Genomic DNA, 20,893 nt, shown 5'->3' with positions numbered 1-20,893 from the left:
TGTTGCTCCCGTGTTTATACAAGTACAAATACCAGTTATTCAAAAGCAGAAGAGTTTTGCAGGCAAATGAGATGTGCAAAATGTGACCTGAAGCTCAAGAACTAATTAATACCAGGAATTTGAAGAGTTTTGGCTGGCCGGATGCAGATGTGTGTGTAGGTGGCTAGGCTGGAAAGATGAGATTCCTCAGGTGCAGCTTGGAACCTCTGAATTGCTGAGGTAATGTGGGGAGGAAAGATCTTTAAAAGAAAAATAAAACCAAAAGCACCAAAACACAACTTCTTGGGCAATGTAAAACTATTTAGCTTTAGCTAATTCTGGATATGTGTGTTTTCAAAAGAATCTTTAAAATTGCACAAAGGTATTTCATCCCCAACAAAGCATAGGTGGAAGTGTAGGAATTTTGTTTGTTAACTAATTAGCTTGGCTAGCTGTTCAGGGACAAACCCAATACAACATTTTGTAATTACACAAGTGTACTTCTTTCCATGTAAAAGAGAAGTGAAAACTGTCACTTACTGAAACAATTCTGCCGAATTGATCACAGCCTATCTATCTGGATTTCTGCACCTTTAAAAATTGTACTGCATATGCTCATATTATACCAAAATAATTTATATTAGCTTTCCCAAAGGAGAAGCAGAAGGTAGTTTCATCATGTTTGTGAATTAATTTCAGAACTATGTATGCCCTAAAGGAATACTGTTAGGCTTCTTTTCCCCATCTCTGTTTATTAAAACCGTGCCATTATTATTTGTTTTTTAAATATGTGACTTTCAATTATTTTTTTAAATGATGGTAGTGATTATGAGGAACTTCCATAACAAACATGTAGGTATTTGAGACAGAAGGAAATACCATAATGCTAAGGGAACAGAGTTGTGCACTTTGGACACTCACCCTCTCTAGAATGCTTCAAGCTCATGTAAGTGACAATCAAGGTTCTGCTTTTGCAAATGTGTTTTGAGCAGAGATGTGGCAGGGGGCTGTGCACAGATCCAGCATTGCCGATTCTAGTCCCGCTCACACTGGTGATGCTGAACTTGCTGCAATGTCTGCGCTGAAGGACAGAGCTGGGTCTCACAGCGTGACACGTCTGCCCAGTCTCCCTGGCCTAGTGGCAGAGCTTGGGCAGGACGATTGTAAGGATTTCTTTTCATTGACTTCAGCTTTGTTTTTTTGGTAAAAAATTCTAAATTAATTCTCTATTGTTTTCTTTCCTAGATGCAAGTCTGCCTTGGTCTAGCCTTCCCAAACCAGCGTTAAGGTCGGCTGGCAGAAGCGCTGTGGCGGCCGCGCCCGGCAGCAGCACAGCCCAGCGCACACCAGGCCGCGCTCAGGGCTCCCGGCTCCCGGGGCAGCGGCGCTTCCAGCGAGCCCGCTCCCGGGCGGTGCAGCAGCGGGTGCCGGGCTGCCCGGGGCTCCGGAGGGCGCTGCCGCGGCCGGAGAGTGTGTGCGGGACGTGCCCGCCGGCCCCGCGCCACATGGCCGCCCCCGTCGCCAGCCCCGGCCCGGCCGCGGCCCCGCGGAGCCTCGCGGCGGCCATTGGGCGGCGGCTGCCGCTGCCTACGTGCGGCCGGCGGGGCGGGCGGGGCCGCGGGCCCGGCGCTCGCAGCCCGCCGGGGAGGCGGGCACGGACGGAGCCGCGCCGCGCTCCCCGGCCCCGACAGCCCGAGCCCCGAGAGCCCCGAGCCCCGAGAGCCCCGCGGGCAGCAAGGGGAAGCGATGCTGATGCTGGACTGCAGCTCCGAGGTGAGGTTTGGAACGCTCTGGCTGCGGTTCTGTCTTGCCGGGAGCCCGGCTGCGGAAGTGAATGAGGGGCTGTTTGCCTGGAGCTGCTGCTATTAATGCTGGGGCACTAACCCTGTCGATCGGTATTTCTGGTTAAGAGATTAAACGCCAACAAACTCTTTCTTGCACTGCTCTTTAAAAAAGAAAATATTTAGAAGGCAGTTGCAAGGAACATGAAGGTCCAATGATTTGCATGGGGAATGTTTTTTGCTATGATGCAGTATTCTGAGACCTGCCGTGGCTTACACTGGCAGTAACATTTCTTTTGCTATCCTGTTTCAGTCTGGTAGTTTCAGCAACCTATTTGAGACGGGAACCGCTGTGAATGCACCTGCAGATGCCTCTGGTCAGTCTCCAGCTCACTTGGCCGCTTGTGGTGGTGAAGCTTTTTTCCTACTTTGGCAACTGCAGACAGGAGCAAATTTGAACCAACAGGTAAAAAACACTATGTTTTATTCCTTCCACTTCTAATCTGGCATGTCAGTAAATTCACTTAATATTATTGACACACTTTTTATCTAAGAGAGGGTTTTTTTAAACTCAGTTGTATTGGATGAGATATCTAGGGTGGCTTATTTTAGAGTAAGTTCTAGCATGAACCAGAAATGCTGTCTATATTGCATTAGCAACTTCGCTTGCAATGTATAATTTAATTTTCACACTTAAGAGTGCTGCATGCAGATGTCCAAACAACTTAATTCTTTTACACAACTTGAGTATTTATTTTTCCTCCAAAAGTTTGTCCTTACTTCGAGTAAATGAAAGGATTCTTACTCGAGTTGCTGAGTTGAATCTCTTATACCTCTGAGTTGGTAGCAAGCTGTTGGTCACAGCAATCCCTGAATGGTGCCAAGAGATGCTGTTAATCTTGTAGAGAGTATTCTGTGTAAGTTATCTTTTAGAAGGCAAATGTTAAACAATGAGTAGTGCAGGAGACAGCACTTCTGCTTTGTGATGATGAATACATTAGACATTTAATGGTAGTTACCATTACTGTCCTAGCTATATTCCTTTATTCTCCCAGCTCACAACAGACTGGTGTATATAAACAGTCATTTGTGAGAACAAGACAGCTTTATCCTACTCCTCTTATTGCAAATGACTGTCATATATAAATTGTGTTTTTAGGATTGCCTTGGAGAAGCCCCGATACATAAAGCAGCAAAAGCTGGGAGTCTGGAATGTCTTGCTCTCCTTGTTGCTGGTGATGCTAAAATTGAGTAAGTTGAATGACATTTAGTAACTTCAGTAAGAGCATCAAAGGATGTGCATTTTACAGAGTACCTTTAACTTGCTCAGAACACACATGCTGAGGCTGCAAATATTGCATGGCTGTAGCCACAGGAGTATGAAAAACTGATATAAACACCAAAGGAGCACCGACCACATGCTCACATGCTGTTGTTTAGCTATATGCCTCTGTGATAACTGAGGAGAGTAAATCCTGATCATAATCTCACCCTCTCCTTGCCTTTCTGATAGGCTAATGCCAGTAATAGTCTGATGAAAAATTTTTTTCAAAATAATTATTCCTTTTTGTATTTAATACCAACCCCCTGTATGAGCTGTATGCTATCCTTGACAAACCTTCTTGCTATTGATTCTCAGTGCTTATTTTTATACACCTGCGTAAATCACCACTTCATCAGCACTTGTCCATTATTCCAGTTTAATTGGTTATTGTTAATTCTGGATTTCAGCTTGTGCAACAACAGTGGACAGACAGCAGCAGACCTTGCACTGGATTATGGCTTTCTGGAATGTGCCAAGTTCCTCAGGACAATTCAGCACACTCAGACAATGAAACTGAGAGGACAGTCTGGATACTCGCTAAGTGACAGACATGGCTTGCAGAGAGAGGATCCAACTGCACAGAAACAAGAAAGTGAAACCAGCAGATCCATAAACAGGAAGAGGAGAAGATCAGATGGTGTGTAATAGTGTTGGTTTAATACAAATCTGAGTATTTTAAAATGCTTTTAGCATCTAAGTAAAACAAACGTGTGTTAGAGAAGTTAGATTTAGGAGCCTCCTAGTAAGGATGAACTTGCATAGGTACTTAAGGTTAGGGTATTCTTGGAAATGGACAGTATATGAGGAACTTCAGAGGCTACATCAACACAGAAAAAAAAATAAATCATTAGTACTCTTACTGATGTACTGATGAAGTAGCTACAGACTTATTTTGTCCCTATGACAGATCTTGTCTCCTACCTGCCAGAAGAAACAGCTTGTAATTCCAACATGAAATTAGGGGAATGTAAAGTCTGAAGAACCATGACTGGATGATACACCAAGCAGTCAGATGTGTGTGCTGGGACATTGTCTCCTTCTGAGAAGGAGGAAAGCTTGTTTATTGTTACTTCTTACAGAAGCATTTTTTGAGGGTTTTTTTTCCCCCCTGGAATACTTGTATTCATTCAGTTATAAATAAATTAGCATAGAAAAATTAATTCTCTTTCTGTGTAAATATGACAGAAAAATTACTAAAATTCAGTAAATACGACCATTCTTTTCCCACTCCTAAAATGCCTCATCAAGAATCCCAACAACAAACAAAGCCTTTGAACAGATTCATAATGGACAAGACAGCTGGCTAAGTGGAACTGAAAGGCAGAGGACACTTTATCTTTTTGTCATGAAAGAATTCCTTAAAACAATTGGATTTGGCATTTAATCTACAAATATTTTAGCAGAAGAGGAAATACTATATAAACCTGAAGTTGTGCTATGGAAAAGTACAGAGTATTTGTTGCCTAATAGATGCATTTATAAGGAATACAGTTCAAAGCAGGTAACTCTTATTTCTAGAGGTTTCATTTAAAAAAAATAGTTTCTTAATTTAAGTCATTCAACCAACATTTCTATTTCAACTGGGTTTTGATTGACTTAAAGCATTATTTTGATAAATAACAGGAGAGTTTTATCTAGTTTAGCTGCTGTTCTGTCTCAGCATATTCAGCATGAGAGTGCATTTAAATAGCCTTTGGTCGCTGAGGTAGGCACAGGTTATAATAGGCGTCCTTGTTCCAAAACTCCGGGCCCTTCCAGCCACACCAGCCCTGTCCAAGGAAAAGCAAGAGAGCTTTTAAATCTACTTCAAAATCTGGGTTTCCTGACAGAAATTCCAATTCTGTTTTTCCTGCTTTTTACTATTGAGTCTATTCCTATTTTACTAATTATACTAATCTGAGCTGTATGAATTATTTTCAAATGTCTGTAGAATGCAATGACAATTTTCAGAAAGTTCTCTACACGCCTGGAAACACATTAATGGAAAACACATTACAGAAAGACTCTCTCCCCCTTCCTCCCTCCCCAGCTTAATTCTTAGAAAGTATCATCTCCTCCCCATCCCCACCTCCCCACTACCTTCTGCTGCTCCTGAGAGGCTAATGTTATTCTGAAACACCATCATTCTCACAGTTTCCCTTAGTTCCTCCCTAGACACTTTTGATGAGGAAAGTGGGTTCTGCATTTATTTTATCCTCCTGGACCACTGAAACCATTCTAACAGCTAGTAGCTCTAACAGCCTTTGGTCCTACACAGCCTTTGGAAATTGTTTCTTCCTGTGTTCATTTCAAGCTTTGATCATTATAGGCCAGTAAAATGTTTCTTAAAGAGCTCCTTTGTTTTGTTTGTTGGGGGTTTTTTATGGGATTTTGTTTGTTTGGCTTTATTTGTTAGTTTTATGTTTGTTTGGGTTTTTTTGTTGGGCCTACACAAGGGTTATCAATTAGAAATAAAAGTTACTATTTCCAACTTAATATGAAAAACAGAAAAGACATTGATTACCTAGCACTTACAGGATGATTCAGCTGCTTTAAGAGTTTACAATTCTGACACTATATTTACTGGTTTGTAACATGCTGTGTCATCCCTTTTAGTGGCTTTAAATGTGGAAATGACATTACATGCCCCTGAGCACTTTGTAGTTTCTCCACATTTTCAAAACAATTCAGTACCTACCCTCTGATCATTGTTAAAGGCCTAATCTGAGAATGGTTATTGCTGGATTTTTAAAATAACTTTTAATATTTAAAATTAATTATCTTCTCTTTCATTTAGAGCATCTTACAGCCTGAACAGAATTTTCTGTTTTATTCAAAATATAAAACACATTTATGGTATATACTCCTGGGTAAAAGGGAAGATGGGTGAATTTATATAAAATAAAGAACATTTCTTTATAGTATAACTTGCTGTAGTTTCTGATCTGATACATCTCCAAAGACACTAAGTTTCAGAAACTGCCAATACTTAGCATATTGTAGTATGCAGGTTAAGCAGGGTCAGTGCTTCTTCCATAAGGAATGGAGAAGCCATAGAATGGCCACATTGTATTTGTCTGGACATTATATGTTTAATGCCAAAATCCATGTATATACATAAATGTGAGAGTGTGTATGTGCATTAAGCCTCACCTTTTCCAATATAACATGCAGATCTTCTCCTCCAGTATAATGTGGGTCTAGAATCAAGTATTTAATGTGCCCTGTAGTCTCATTCCAAGCCACTCCTAATATCGTGTGAGCCAAAACACCTCCACCTAAAATAGGAGAAACAGAGATTGCTGATTTTTTTTTCATTGGGATTGATTTAATGTGCAAGGTCTAAATAAAAGTACATCAACACCTTCTATTTACAGATTAGCTTGTATCAAGATGATTCTGAAAGTGTTTCTTTCATAAGATTCTTGACATTATTAAACAATGTATCTTTACTACATCTAAGAAAGGTTAGTTGTAGTAACTAAAATAAGTTACTACAGAATGTATTTTCCAAATTTCTTCCAAGTCAGCAAGGCAGGTTAAATCCCCAGCACTTCCCCCAGATGAAGTCAAGAATATTTCAAATGTCTCTTTTGCACTTTTTTTTAAAGAAACCTAACTGTTTCTTTTTTTTTTTGCACTTTCTTTTTAAAGAAACCTAACCTAACTCTATGAACTTCTGCTCCTGTAGAGAATGGAAGTCAGCTCAAGTTCTGACTTAATAGAAATTTATAAAAACACCATTTAGACTGACTTTTTTTCCATGTTTAAAACTGAGCTTGAAGGAAATACCAAATAAAAATATACCAGCCAGACTAAACTCTATCATTTTTGAGGCTACCTTGGGAAAACCGTAATTTTTAATTTATCTACAGTTTTGATTAACTTTTGTACAGTAAATTAAATGGGTTCTAATTGAAATGAAATTCAGCACAGGGAGGCCATGCACTTTCATTAGCATTCTTCAACACTCAAGTACTTACCAATCATAATTGGAGTTCCCTCAGTCTTGAAATGATTAGCAAGCTCTCTTCCCTGCAATGCTAGTTCAGAACCCTGGCTAGGTAAGAAAAATAAAAAGAGACTTATCATTCTCACTAGACTTACTTCACTAATTGTCCATTATACTTGTTCACTGCATAGATAACTGATTAGAAAGTCACTTGGATTATTCCTTTCTAAACTTCCTGAGAAAATCTGAAAAATATTTTCTATCACAAGGTCTATTTGCTAGGCATGGATATTAATACAGACATTTTCGATATCTTGTCTTTTTATTTCTTCATATAGTGGCTAATCTTTTTAAAACCCAGTGAAAGTCTGTGTGCCTACTCCCCAAGTAGGAATGGATTAAATGCAGATAGAATACAAAACTGGGAAATGATGCATTTATTATAATTTATTATAATAGTGCAGTATTATTATAATATAATTTATTATAATATTGCAGTAGCAGTGTTGCTGGTGCAGCTGTGAAGTCTTATTTCCATAAAGAATTAAAGATGCTTGCTGGAAATAAGCCCAAGACAAAAATGCTATCCACTGCCAGTGACCAGCTGAAAAAGCTGCATGATTGTTTCTTTTTCCCAGCATGGTATTGATGTTGGTTTTTTGTAACACTGAGAAAAACTGGTGCTCCCTTGTAGCAGCACTATGAGCAATTCTACCCAGTTCAGAAAGGAGTGCATTCTATGTTCTCATATGCAGGTATAAAAATCTTCACAACTGCTATAAATAATAAGTGAATCCTCTGCAAGTACAAGCTCTGGAGCAAAAAAAAGATTAAAATATTGAAGACCTGAACTATTTTCCTACCATTAGGCATCCCCATCACTATGCTCTTTTAGAATACCTACAATGTAAATTTACTCTAAATAAATACAACATATGAAAAGCATTTTGGTTTGTATTTTCACACATACTGTTAGTGTGTGTTCTTAATTTCATGACGGTATTTATTAAATGTTCAGGGTTTTATTAGTCAGCTTAGTGCTTCCTAAATTATAAAAAGTATGACAGTTTTTCTTCTGATAAATGCTAAAGACTATTCTTTTTGTTCCAAATATCTTCGTAGGGTCCTTCATTGTGTATGAGAGCATCAGATTGTCAGAATGGAAACAAATTCCTTGCTTTATTTGTCGCACAAATGCAAAAAGGGGAACATTATTTTCCAGACTTCTCAACAATTTGCCTCAATCCTAAACTCACAAGTTAGGTCTGTGGCTGCAGTAATAATCTATTTGTTAGTGTACATTCAGTTCTCTCTGGACATCTGACTGTGTGCCTGCATCAAAAATTGTGGTGCAAAGGCTGAATTCCATATCAGTTTGCATATCATGAAGCAATTTACAGATTAAGCAAACCCAATGGGAGCCACATTTCTTGTGGAAGCATTTGACCGTAGCTTTATAAAACTGGGCAATTTGCATATTATTAAGCAATTTATAGAAAATGGAAAGTGTAACTCAAAGCTCCCAAGAAATTTAACTCTACCCTCATCTATAAGCACTTAGTACAACTAAAGGTAGGAATGGAGGGTTAATTATACCTCTTCTTTAATTATACCTCTTCTCCCACATACTGTGATCATGATTTGCATTTTAAGGCATTCAGTCTTTCTAGCTATTACCAAGCTACTAAACAGGCAGTGATTCTTACCTGACAAACAATATTTTGGATGTTATTCCAAAAAGCTGATTCAAAACAAGCTGCACCTCAATCGAACCAATCCATTGCCGTGAGCCAACAAACGCTGCAGGCTTGTCTCCAGCATCAACCAGTGCCTGTGCAACATCACAATGAGGAAGAAACCCAAATGTCAACAACATATAGTAGGGAATTCCACCACTTTGTGTGAACAAAGTTGCTTTATACATATGGACATGTGTTTTGGACCTAGCTGTTGAAAAGCAGACCGATGGATGTTGAAATCATTCACTGTGGTTCTGTTTTGGAAATGTCCCTTTGAGCAGTAATGCAGAACTGTGTCCATGAGCAGAGACTACAATCCCAGGTCCACAGGCAGACTGCAGGCTGGGAGGGGGGCCACTGAGCTCTTTAATAATGGAGTGCATTATTTGTACACTGCAGAAGCCACTTCACAGACTGGAAGGCTCGGATTTCTATTCAAAGCACTCAGGAAAGCATCCATAAAATAGTGCTCTGAGGAAGAGGCTACTGATCCATGTCAAAGGTTATGGTTTATTTTAACCTCTTCTTCATTCTGAGCCTTTTATGTTACATTCAGCACTTGAGAGGGACCTTTTCTGCTCAGGACACAAAGCCCAAAGGTCTTCTGAGGGCTACTGCCCTCTTTCAGATGCCTAAATATGCTACAGGCGTGCACAGATTTCAATAGCATTCAGGTGTGGATTGAGAAATGTTCAGTAAATAACTGTAACATGAAGAATTATATTTAGAAGACAGAAGGTAATTGCAGTATTCCTTGACAGGCATACCCAAGTATGGGTATTAGCTACAAGCCTACAGTTTTAATTCAGTGCTGTTAACAAAAACGAACAATTCAGGTATGCATTTAAATTCAAAACAGCAAAAGAAGTGAAGGAGAGTTCAAAAATCAGGAAAAGTGCAGTACTGTCAGAGGCAAAGTTGCAAAAATTGTAAGTAAATTCCTTTGTAGCATCTGGGAACTAATCCAGCTGTCACTGAATATGACAGCCAGTTTTAAAACTGATTTTAGCATGACACATTGGGTTCTTTGCTCTTTTCATTTGACAAAAACACTGAAAATGTCATATCACAACTTCTAATATAACATTATTCCAAGGAAACATTTCATTAATGTATCTTATTCTACAGATAATGTCACCCAAAACAAACAATTCAGAACCACCAGTCCAATTTAAGGGACAAAAAATATCTTCTAAACTGTACGAATTTGATATTTAAAACATAATCTACATAAACCTTTATAGACAATAAGCATAAAATAATCTCCTCAAGTGTTCTGTACCTGTTGAATTTCCTTGTGTGTTGGTATAGGTCTGTCTATGTAGCCTTGGTGCTTGAACCAAGAGCAGATTGTCTGCAGAGAGCGATAGGCACAGCCCCAGCCACTGTCATCAATGCGGTCCTGCATGTAGTGGTGGTAACTGTACACACCTTGCACTAAATACACCTGGAGAGGAGAAAGAACACACAGTAACTGTACACACCTTGCACTAAATACACCTGCAGAGGAGAGAGAACACACAGTAACTGTACACACCTTGCACTAAATACACCTGCAGAGGGGAGAACACACAGGTAACTGTACACACCTTGCACTAAATACACCTGGAGAGGAGAGAGAACACACAGTAACTGTACACACCTTGCACTAAATACACCTGCAGAGGAGAGAGAACACACAGTAACTGTACACACCTTGCACTAAATACACCTGCAGAGGGGAGAACACACAGTAACTGTACACACCTTGCACTAAATACACCTGCAGAGGAGAGAGAACACACAGTAACTGTACACACCTTGCACTAAATACACCTGCACAGGAGGGACAACACACAGTAACTGTACACACCTTGCACTAAATACACCTGCACAGAGGGGAGAACACACAGTAACTGTGCACACCTTGCACTAAATACACCTGCACAGGAGGGAGAACAGAGGTAACTGTACACACCTTGCACTAAATACACCTGCAGAGGGGAGAACACACAGGTAACTGTACACACCTTGCACTAAATACACCTGCAGAGGAGAGAGAACACACAGTAACTGTACACACCTTGCACTAAATACACCTGCAGAGGGGAGAACACACAGGTAACTGCGCACACCTTGCACTAAATACACCTGCAGAGGGGAGAACACACAGGTAACTGTACACACCTTGAACTAAATACACCTGCTCAGGGGGGAGAACACACAGGTAACTGTACACACCTTGCACTAAATACACCTGCTCAGGGGGGAGAACAGAGGTAACTGTACACACCTTGCACTAAATACACCTGCACAGGAGGGAGAACACACAGGTAACTGTACACACCTTGCACTAAATACACCTGCACAGGGGAGAACACACAGGTAACTGTGCACACCTTGCACTAAATACACCTGGAGAGGGGAGAACACACAGGTAACTGTGCACACCTTGCACTAAATACACCTGGAGAGGAGAGAGAACACACAGTAACTGTACACACCTTGCACTAAATACACCTGCACAGGGGAGAACACACAGGTAACTGTGCACACCTTGCACTAAATACACCTGGAGAGGGGAGAACACACAGGTAACTGTACACACCTTGCACTAAATACACCTGCACAGGAGGGAGAACACACAGTAACTGTACACACCTTGCACTAAATACACCTGCACAGAGGGGAGAGCACACAGGTAACTGTGCACACCTTGCACTAAATACACCTGCACAGGAGGGAGAACACACAGTAACTGTACACACCTTGCACTAAATACACCTGCACAGAGGGGAGAACACACAGGTAACTGTACACACCTTGCACTAAATACACCTGCACAGAGGGGAGAACACACAGGTAACTGTACACACCTTGCACTAAATACACCTGGAGAGGAGAGAGAACACACAGTAACTGTACACACCTTGCACTAAATACACCTGCACAGAGGGGAGAACAGAGGTAACTGTACACACCTTGCACTAAATACACCTGCACAGAGGGGAGAACACACAGGTAACTGTGCACACCTTGCACTAAATACACCTGCACAGGGGGGAGAACACACAGGTAACTGTACACACCTTGCACTAAATACACCTGCACAGAGGGGAGAACAGAGGTAACTGTACACACCTTGCACTAAATACACCTGCAGAGGAGAGAGAACACACAGTAACTGTACACACCTTGCACTAAATACACCTGCACAGAGGGGAGAACACACAGGTAACTGTACACACCTTGCACTAAATACACCTGGAGAGGGGAGAACACACAGGTAACTGTGCACACCTTGCACTAAATACACCTGCAGAGGAGGGAGAACACACAGGTAACTGTACACACCTTGCACTAAATACACCTGCACAGGAGGGAGAACACACAGGTAACTGTGCACACCTTGCACTAAATACACCTGCACAGAGGGGAGAACAGAGGTAACTGTACACACCTTGCACTAAATACACCTGCACAGAGGGGAGAACACACAGGTAACTGTGCACACCTTGCACTAAATACACCTGCACAGAGGGGAGAACAGAGGTAACTGTACACACCTTGCACTAAATACACCTGCAGAGGAGAGAGAACACACAGTAACTGTACACACCTTGCACTAAATACACCTGCACAGAGGGGAGAACACACAGGTAACTGTACACACCTTGCACTAAATACACCTGGAGAGGGGAGAACACACAGGTAACTGTACACACCTTGCACTAAATACACCTGCACAGGAGGGACAACACACAGTAACTGTACACACCTTGCACTAAATACACCTGCACAGGAGGGAGAACACACAGTAACTGTGCACACCTTGCACTAAATACACCTGGAGAGGGGAGAACACACAGGTAACTGTACACACCTTGCACTAAATACACCTGCACAGAGGGGAGAACACACAGGTAACTGTACACACCTTGCACTAAATACACCTGCTGTACACACCTTGCACTAAATACACCGGCACAGAGGGGAGAGCACACAGGTAACTGTACACACCTTGCACTAAATACACCTGCACAGAGGGGAGAACACACAGGCTTCTCATCACACTTGTGCCTGTTTGAAGAGAAGTCATATCACCTGGCACTTGCCCTGTATAGTTTGCAGTTGGGGACTGCAATTCTTTGGAAAATTCAAAGGGTCACTATTCACTCATGATTACTCCACCTGGTTTTGTCTCCTAAACTTCTTTGTTCATAGTTTTAGTTTCTTGCCCTGGTTCTGAGAAAATTTTTAGAATGCATGCTAAAATCATGGACATTATTTTCCCTGGAAAATCCATTTTATTATTATTTCTCAGGAAAATCCAAATTAAAGCAATGCCATTTTGTGCAGAGAAGCCCTTTTGCTTAAAAGGTCAAGCCAATTATTTCACTTTCTTATCTGCACAACATTTACTATCTAAATTACTCCTTTCAATAAAAAAATCTCAATTATAATAAAAAGGTACTTTCTGCAAAATGTTTCAATTTAAACTTACCATACCAGACTCCATGCCAGGTGAACTAAGATGTAAATGTGGATTTCTGAGATATCCATCTTTATATGGTTCATCTGGAAAATGATAAGCATTTGCTCTCTTGAAATATGGTCTGTCACAAGGCAGATTGTATAACCCATGCAATTCCTACATGCAAATTCAAATAAAAATAAGAAACACAATTCATGGTTTGGATTAAAAGAAAGACCACATTGTAAGCAGCAATAAAGATATAATTTGAATAACACAGTTTAGCAAATTATTAAAATAGGCTTAATTAAACCCTCAGCAGGTATGTTTACTACCAGACCTCTCCTCTGCAGGGAAGCTCATGCAGGCTTACCTCCCTTCTAAAGGACCCACTACTTTCTGCAGTCCTGTTACATAACACCTGCTGCTGGGGCCCCACTGGAAATACCATGAGTAACAGATTTGTTATGAAAGCCTGATAAAATACACCATCATAGAAAAGGATTACAGTTATATCTAGGCAGTAATGTAGATACACACACCCAATGATAATCTTAACTGATACTGGAGCACACAAATAACATGTAGTGACACAAAGTAAAGATATTGGGCTTATGGTTCAAGCAGATTCAGTCTATTTTAAAATCTCTTAAGCTCTGTTTGCCACACAGCAGCCACATTTAAAGAGATATATTGTCTTATTTCACAGAGCTTAAGAGTGAAAGGCATGATGAGATCATCTAGGATAATGTGTGTAACACAGGTAATACATTTTAGGCAGATGACCCAGCACTGAACCCAGCTAGAGGAGCTGCAGTAACACTTCCCAGCAGTGGGTTAGAGCAAACTGCAGAGAGAGAGCAGGAAACACAGGCAGTGCCACCAGTGCCCGAGGCCTCTGCAAACACAAGGCTAGACTGGGTTTTATATACCCAGGAATGATACACACAGAAAAAGTCCCCAGTTTCTACACCTCTAAGCTGCAGAATATTCTTTCCCTGCTCTCAGTACATGCAATTGTGTGGACCTAGACTGGTATCAGTCTCAATCTGAAAGGACTGACACATCTCAACATTCTTCCACCTCATCCATATTCTTTTTTCTAGGTGCCAACCCAAAGGCAAAAACAAGCCAAAAACTAGCTAAGTCTGATCAACTGTGAGCTACAAAAAGCAGCCCCTCCAAACAGACAAATACCCCACAACACCACAAAACCCCAAGAAAGAAACCAAAACAAACAAAACCCTCAACAAGCCTTTCAGGACATATGTAAAAAGCTGAATGTAGTAATACACCCAAAGTAAAATAATGTTCTACCATAGAAGAACAAAAGAAAAGGGAGAAATTCAAATAATACTTTACTGGAAATATAATTTAGAGAAAATATTTATCAACCAAATGTTATGTACTTTTGAAGTTTCTGTTGTTCCCTCACAAAAATGAGATCTGGCACATTCTATAAAATAACTTCTAATGAATCAAGTTTCCACATTCAGTATACTGCTCTGGTCATAATAAAAATGAATCTAAAATACAGCAGTATCTGCTAGTATTTGTTCTATATGGACTAAATGGAAAGCTCTACCACTGCTTCAATTACAGTAATTCAAAGTAGAAGATCCAGTTCTGTTGCTGTTTGTTGGCTTTACCTTTCTGTAACTTTCCAGCTGATCATCTGAAATACCCGTAGGATATGAGACTGTCACGAGGTGATTTTTTCCTGGTAACATGAAATGAAATTGTTCTGGTACCACAATTGATGTTCCTTTCACATATTTCATGATACATCTTTCCATGTCAGTTAATTGCCCATGAATTGCTTTCACTAGGAGATTCTGTACCCTGCAAAGTACAATATTTCAAAAGTAGAGCAGTGATTGTGAATGATTTTTTCTCACAGCTGTGAGTTATACAATACCTAAATGCACATCTGACCTGGTCAGATGACTGCACTACTTCAATGCTTCTGCTCCCACAGGGAAAGGCAGAGCCCAGCTGTGCCTTACTCAAAGCTTGTCTGCACACAGAAATGAGTCCCTAGTGATTCAGTCCTCCCAAATGTGGCTACCCTGCTCTCATATCAGAAATACAATCAGTATGAGCATTTGTCAAAATAAAAATTAAACGTATCACTAATCGTTTTTGTTTTTTTGTTTTTTTTTTTGCAAATCCACACCATTTAGTGTCGTTTAGAGTCAAATCCTGTGGAAAAAATGAAAGGAAAAAATACATTGGCAGACTCAAGTGTTCTCCATCTGTACCTACCCAGCTGCACCCCCAAATGTAGGGCTGAGATTACAAAGACTCATCAAATACACCCCAACTCTCACTTTTATACACCTCACAGACAAAAATTTCTAGAACATTTTCCTGACTTTCTCAATTCTTTGCTAAGGAATGGTTATGAGTTATCAAATTGGTCAGACATTGATAAACTGAATTTTTTTACAGACAGCAAAAGGATCATGTCTCAAGATTACTGAAGCTAACAGCTGTCTACATGAGCTTTTATTATTTACACAGTTAAAATTACATCACAAAAATACTACATACTTTTCATTAAACTGATGAATGATATAGTTTTACTTCAGTATTTCAAGAAAAAGCAGAAATGAAGCTGAAAAATTGCAAGTTCAGGATAACACTTACTTTCCCCATGGCTCTTCTGGAGAAACAGATACAACAACATCAACTGGTAATGTCATATTTATGTAGTGGTGCTCCTTCTTTTCCCTTTCTATGACTGGAGCCAGAGCAGCTAATGAAGAGGTCATTTCCAACATGAGGTCTACATTGATTATCTGCTGCTGCAGAGAATAAAGACACCAATATTACATCTCCAGCTACAAGAAGGCAAAAGAAAGAATCAAGAAGTACATGAACCAAGAAGGCAAAATTAAGATTTCAGGTATTTGGTATCAAAATCAGTAATTAAATACTTGGGTTAGGAAAAAGCTGTTAATGTTGAAGACAAACTTCCATGTGCTGATCTACCTTAGGTGGACTTTTCATGTTGAGTCTCAATGCTTTTAAAAGCACTCTTTAAAGTCATGTCAATGCTAATTGTACAGAAAAGCCTAGGGAGAGCAAGTCTAAAATTGTTTAAATGATATTTTTTCTTATATATTAGAAACATACCGTATCCTGTAACTTTTTATCCTTTTTTTTGCCAAGTTTTCGTTTGGTCTCATCATCTTGATCAAATCTGAATTATCAACAGAAAGAGAAATTTCTATAAGATGAAATTAATCTGTTAACCATCCCCCCCAGTTTTTAAACATACTTACCGTATAAATCTTTTAATCTCCTTACACGCAGACTCATCAGTCAGCTCTGGAACTGTGCTCATACCATTGTTAGGCCACACATAGACTGAACTGTGGCAAATTCTGAATACAAGAACCTCGGAGGACAATTTGTTTTCAAGATCACTGAAAACATATCCTAATGCCTTTTTTGTTGATGCCTCTGAAACACAGTAAGGATATAATTAGCCTAGAAAATTCTCTCACCATTTTGTTGTAGCTGCTGGGTACGTATTTAAGAATTTTTTTTTGACTTGGAATAAAAATGCAAGCGCTGTTATGATCAGAAAAATGACTGGGTAAAGAAAACTGAGGTAAGATTTCACTTAGCAGGTCTGTCTCAAACCTTCACACACCTCCCTGAGCAAAAGTGTACTGTTTCTGTCAGATACTGTCAAACTTACAGAAGAATATTCTACTCTCCTGTCACCACATCTAGTAAGTCTTAACCAATCTGTGTGTATTTAGGGTTTTGAAAAAAATCCTGAAAATATTCAATCTGAGTCACTCACATGTTTCTGACCTCATATCATTGTTCAGAAATACTATCCAAACCCAGACTAATCTTTGGAAAAGCAGGGCCTACATTCCAGGTGAGGACCAAATTTTGGCCAGCATAAACCTGTACGCCACAGTCTGGTTTGCTTGAAACTTTATTACTGGTATGTACAGTTGTCTTTCAGAGCTTGTAGGGTATTTACTCACACCTTACAGCCTGAACCTACAATGGATATGACACTGCTGGATATGATAAAGTAACTTGGGCACATTAGCCACATTTTTTTCCTTACTGTGAGGGTTATAAAACATTACTTTGAATGCAGTACTAACAAGTTATCACAGACTATGCTGTATCTCTCTGATGCATTTACTTAAATTTAGTCACAATTATATAACTTTTGTACTAGAAATCTGTAAAAACTACATTATTAGAAAAGTCAAAGAAAAACTGCTCCAAAAGAAAAAGCTCAGTGCCCTTCAAAGGGAACAAGGCACCATATTTACCCACCAATAGGTGTGAATACCATGCACTTGGGCAATTCAACCATCACTCAGCTTCACTATGGTTACAATTCACTACACCAGAGACAAAGTCAAATAAATAACCCTTCTCTGAGGATGCAACTCACAAAATGCTGTTTTGGATTAGGTCAATCTATTCAACAATTCTGCTCCACATCACAAACTCAAATAAGCCCAAGTTCCTTATCAAGGTTCACTAGATGGAATTCATTGTTTCAGCTAGAGACACATCCTTTTAAAATGCAGAATGACTGACAGCTGAGCTAAAAACAGCCTCCTTCCCCATCCTGCCCTGTGACACCTCAATGGCCCCTGAGAGCCCTGAGCAGGCCTCCTGAGCAGAATGGCATTTACTGTGACAATGGGGCACTACAGGAGCCCCTTCATGCTCCATGGACCAGTCCCTTGCTATCACATGGAACTGCAGTAGCCAATCCTGCCTAAATTCAGTAGAGTGACTTGTTAACTTGTTCCCCTTCTCTATTTCTCCAGAAAGATTGGACCACAGTTTCAAAATTATATTACTAATACAGTCCAATTATAACAAAATTAATTGCCTAAAGTTATTCTGTTTGCTTAGAATTTCAGAGTCAACTTCAGCTTCAAGCTGAAAAATGATCCCAATAACATATCCACAAGTAAATGTATACGCAAATGAAATTATGAGAAATGTCAATGTAAAATTTATTTCAAATTAAAACAAAAAACATAGGTTGGAAAAAGAGTGTCAGAAAATTTATAAAGAGTAATCTTTACAGGTTTGTGAAGAACACTTAACACCTGGTAAAATGCCAAGAAAATAAATATAATAGTTTCTTAATAAAAGTTAATGTAAGTATAAGATATCAGTCTTATAGACACACCATCAGTCGTTGCAAGCTGAAATGCAAGATCCAAGCCTCCTCTGATTCTGAAGAGCATATCCATAGCTTCTAGAATTACCTAAGGAGAAAAAAGAAGCAACAAAAATGAACAGCCATTTCAACATGCCTTCTCTCAAGCCACAACTGACTGCTGTTATACCAGAGTGTGCAAGCACAGCAGCAATTACTGCAGCTGCTCAGGTTACACAAGGCCAGTGAATAAACAGGGAAGTGTGTGGTGCAGCAGTGTGCAGTTGCTGCAACCAGCACCTCAATTGCACCTTGGAACACATTTCCTATCTCTATAAAAAAAGCCATAATCTACACTTCTATCATATAGAAATACTTTAGATAAAATGTCATTGTGTCTCATTGTTTCAATCCAAATGTCATGTTTCCCATAATACACATTCACACACACACGTATATATATATATATTCTTCCAGCTCAAGTAAAGCAAGGACAAAATTGAGCAGAAAGGTAATTAGCCACATCTACAAGTATGCATTCCTTAGTTAGGAAATCAGTTTCAGGGAAATGAGAAAAAAACAAAGAGGAGGGGAGTATGTGTGTGTCACACACAACCTCTAGAACTAAGGCTGAGTTTCACATTTGACAGGAGAGCAGCTTATGACACCACAGAATCCAGCCAGCTGTTTCCTCCCCCTTCCCAAGTCCCTGCTCTGTCCTCTCCTAACTGCTCACTGTAGATATTTTAACATGAACTTCACCACACAGCTTAAGCAGATGGAAAGACACCCTTCTATTTAGAGAGGACTTTTTCAGATAGATCAATCCTCAATCAAGTTCAATGTACCAGACAAAAACAGCTGTGGCAGTACAGAGAGGAACAAAAGGTGACAGATGAGTGTGGGCACTGCTCACTGCAAAAGTCCACAGAAAGAGTGCTTAAACTGCTCAGAAAAACCCTACCAAGCACCTGTAAAAATAACTATACTAGGACCCTCTGGAAGGACTTCCTGCACAACTATTTTCTCACACTTCCATGTGCAATGCCATTCCTACTCATGAAATAAAACCTCACAACATAGGACTAATTTTCTTTCCATTAAAAGCATTCTAAGGAGAAATATGCAAGATATGCATGACTGTTAAAATACAATAATCTACTACAGTTTATCTGCTGGTGAAGGATTTTCATGTTTCAGTGATTCTGGAGTGCCAGAAACAGTTTGGCTCCTGAACCATAATCCTGAATTATTTTAGACAACACAGTTATCTGCATTAACAGGGTCTTGGGGTGTGGGACCAACAAAAGTCCCAGCCAGAACATGAAAAAAATGTTTGTCTAGGTTGATGCAAATGTTTTTATTTGAATTACTGCTATGCAAGAATAATGTTGATGAATAAAAAGAAAAGCTCTGCCAAAGCAGCTGCTTTTGATAGTGGCTCATCATGGACATCACAGAATCACAGCATGGGTGAAATTGGAAAGAACCACAGTGCGGCACAGAATCACAGAATCTTCTGCGTTGGAAAGGAACCACAAGGACAAAACTTAAGTGAATGGCCCATAATGGGGATCAAACCACAACCTTATTGTTAGGGTGATGTGTTCCAACGTCCTTGCTCAAGCAGGGTCATCCTAGAATACATTGCACAGGAGTGTGTCCAGACAGCTGCTGAGTATCTGCACTGAGGGAGACTCCACACTGTCTCTGGACAATCTGTTCCAGGGCTGTCACTGCACAGTAAAGAAGCTCTTTCTCTCTTCAGGTGTAACTTCCTGGGCATCATGTTCTGCCCGAGGCCTCTTGTTCTATTGCTCGGCACAACGGAGAAGAGCCTCGCATCATTCTGATGACCTCTTCCAAAAAATCCGTGCCTAAAGCCAGGCAAGCCGAGTCCCCCAAGGGCGATGGGAATGGCAGGGGTTATAGCAAGGCGTCAGTGCGGGAGGCGCCCCTGCCCCCCGTGTGACACAGCCTGGGCACTGCAGAAAGGGGATCGGGGGGGCTCCGCACCTCTCCCCGAGGTACCCCTGGGGCTGGAGGCCCAAACGCGACAGCCGAGCCCCCAGCGGGGTGCCCGCAGCGGGGACACCAGCCCGCAGCGGGGACACCAGCCCGCCCCGCCCGGCTCGGCCCGGCCCCGCCGCCAGCTCGGCCCGGGCGGGGGCGCTCCCCTCCGCGCTGAGGACGGACACCCACCGAGCCACCTACCTAGTCTCGCACCCATCCGTCCATTCCCCGTGGATGGCGGGAGGGGGCCGGGCCGGGCCGGGCCGGGGCGGGCTCACCGCGTCCGTCAGCGCCGCCGCGGGCCCGGCCTCCCGGCGCACGCGCGCTGCCGCCGCCCGGCCCGCGCTGCCGGCGGGGCCCGCCTGCCCCGGGCCCCAGCGCTCCCCGTTCGGGCCGGAGGGGCCGCGCTGCCGCGGGGTTTTCCCCGGAACCACCCTTCCCTTCCCTGCGGTGCTGCGGGGAGTGCGTGGGGCTGAGCGTTCTCTCCTTGGGCAGCCGTGGCTCCGTTCAGC

General features: G+C 41.2%; 2 protein-coding genes across 4 annotated transcripts; one reads left to right on the top strand and one right to left on the bottom strand.

Annotated features, from left to right (window-relative positions):
- The first annotated feature begins 1,664 nt into the window (after window positions 1–1,664).
- ANKRD37 (ankyrin repeat domain 37) lies at window positions 1,665–5,415 on the top strand. Its single transcript, XM_063156079.1, has 4 exons — window positions 1,665–1,752; window positions 2,074–2,226; window positions 2,920–3,011; window positions 3,492–5,415. Exons 1-4 carry the CDS (start codon window positions 1,726–1,728, stop codon window positions 3,727–3,729), a joined length of 510 nt encoding a protein of 169 aa, XP_063012149.1. The 5' UTR covers window positions 1,665–1,725; the 3' UTR covers window positions 3,730–5,415.
- Window positions 3,442–20,654, bottom strand: UFSP2 (UFM1 specific peptidase 2). Of its 3 annotated transcripts, XM_063156077.1 has the most exons (13): window positions 20,583–20,601; window positions 19,956–20,245; window positions 18,399–18,477; window positions 16,495–16,675; window positions 16,346–16,412; window positions 15,857–16,014; window positions 14,857–15,049; window positions 13,238–13,384; window positions 10,037–10,201; window positions 8,722–8,846; window positions 7,047–7,123; window positions 6,217–6,341; window positions 3,442–4,853 (listed from the first exon to the last, which is right to left on the bottom strand). In XM_063156077.1, exons 3-13 carry the CDS (start codon window positions 18,460–18,462, stop codon window positions 4,767–4,769), a joined length of 1,389 nt encoding a protein of 462 aa, XP_063012147.1. In that variant the 5' UTR covers window positions 18,463–18,477; window positions 19,956–20,245; window positions 20,583–20,601; the 3' UTR covers window positions 3,442–4,766. The 3 variants fall into 3 exon arrangements, with proteins under 3 accessions (XP_063012147.1, XP_063012146.1, XP_063012148.1); XM_063156076.1 differs by lacking the exon at window positions 19,956–20,245 and having other exon boundaries at window positions 20,583–20,654; XM_063156078.1 differs by lacking the exon at window positions 19,956–20,245 and having other exon boundaries at window positions 15,857–16,011; window positions 20,583–20,654.
- Between the last annotated feature and the right edge of the window lie 239 nt (window positions 20,655–20,893).

This window comes from Melospiza melodia, chromosome 5 (assembly GCF_035770615.1).
Source record: "Melospiza melodia melodia isolate bMelMel2 chromosome 5, bMelMel2.pri, whole genome shotgun sequence".
NCBI classification, from domain to species: Eukaryota; Metazoa; Chordata; class Aves; order Passeriformes; family Passerellidae; genus Melospiza; species Melospiza melodia.
The sequence above is the reverse complement of the archived record's forward strand: the minus strand, read 5'-3'. Positions and strand labels throughout refer to the sequence as shown.

Excerpts from the sequence above, each read along its gene's own strand:
- ANKRD37 (XM_063156079.1), top strand. The coding sequence starts at position 1,726 with ATGCTGATGCTGGACTGCAGCTCCGAG. Across the intron at positions 1,753-2,073 it reads TGCTGGACTGCAGCTCCGAG|TCTGGTAGTTTCAGCAACCT; the intron begins GTGAGGTTTGGA and ends ATCCTGTTTCAG. Across the intron at positions 3,012-3,491 it reads GCTGGTGATGCTAAAATTGA|CTTGTGCAACAACAGTGGAC; the intron begins GTAAGTTGAATG and ends TCTGGATTTCAG.
- UFSP2 (XM_063156076.1), bottom strand. The coding sequence starts at position 18,462 with ATGGATATGCTCTTCAGAATCAGAGGAGGCTTGGATCTTGCATTTCAG. Across the intron at positions 13,385-14,856 it reads AGCTGGAAAGTTACAGAAAG|GAATTGCATGGGTTATACAA; the intron begins GTAAAGCCAACA and ends ATTTGCATGTAG. Across the intron at positions 7,124-8,721 it reads TCCAAAATATTGTTTGTCAG|CCAGGGTTCTGAACTAGCAT; the intron begins GTAAGAATCACT and ends TTTCTTACCTAG.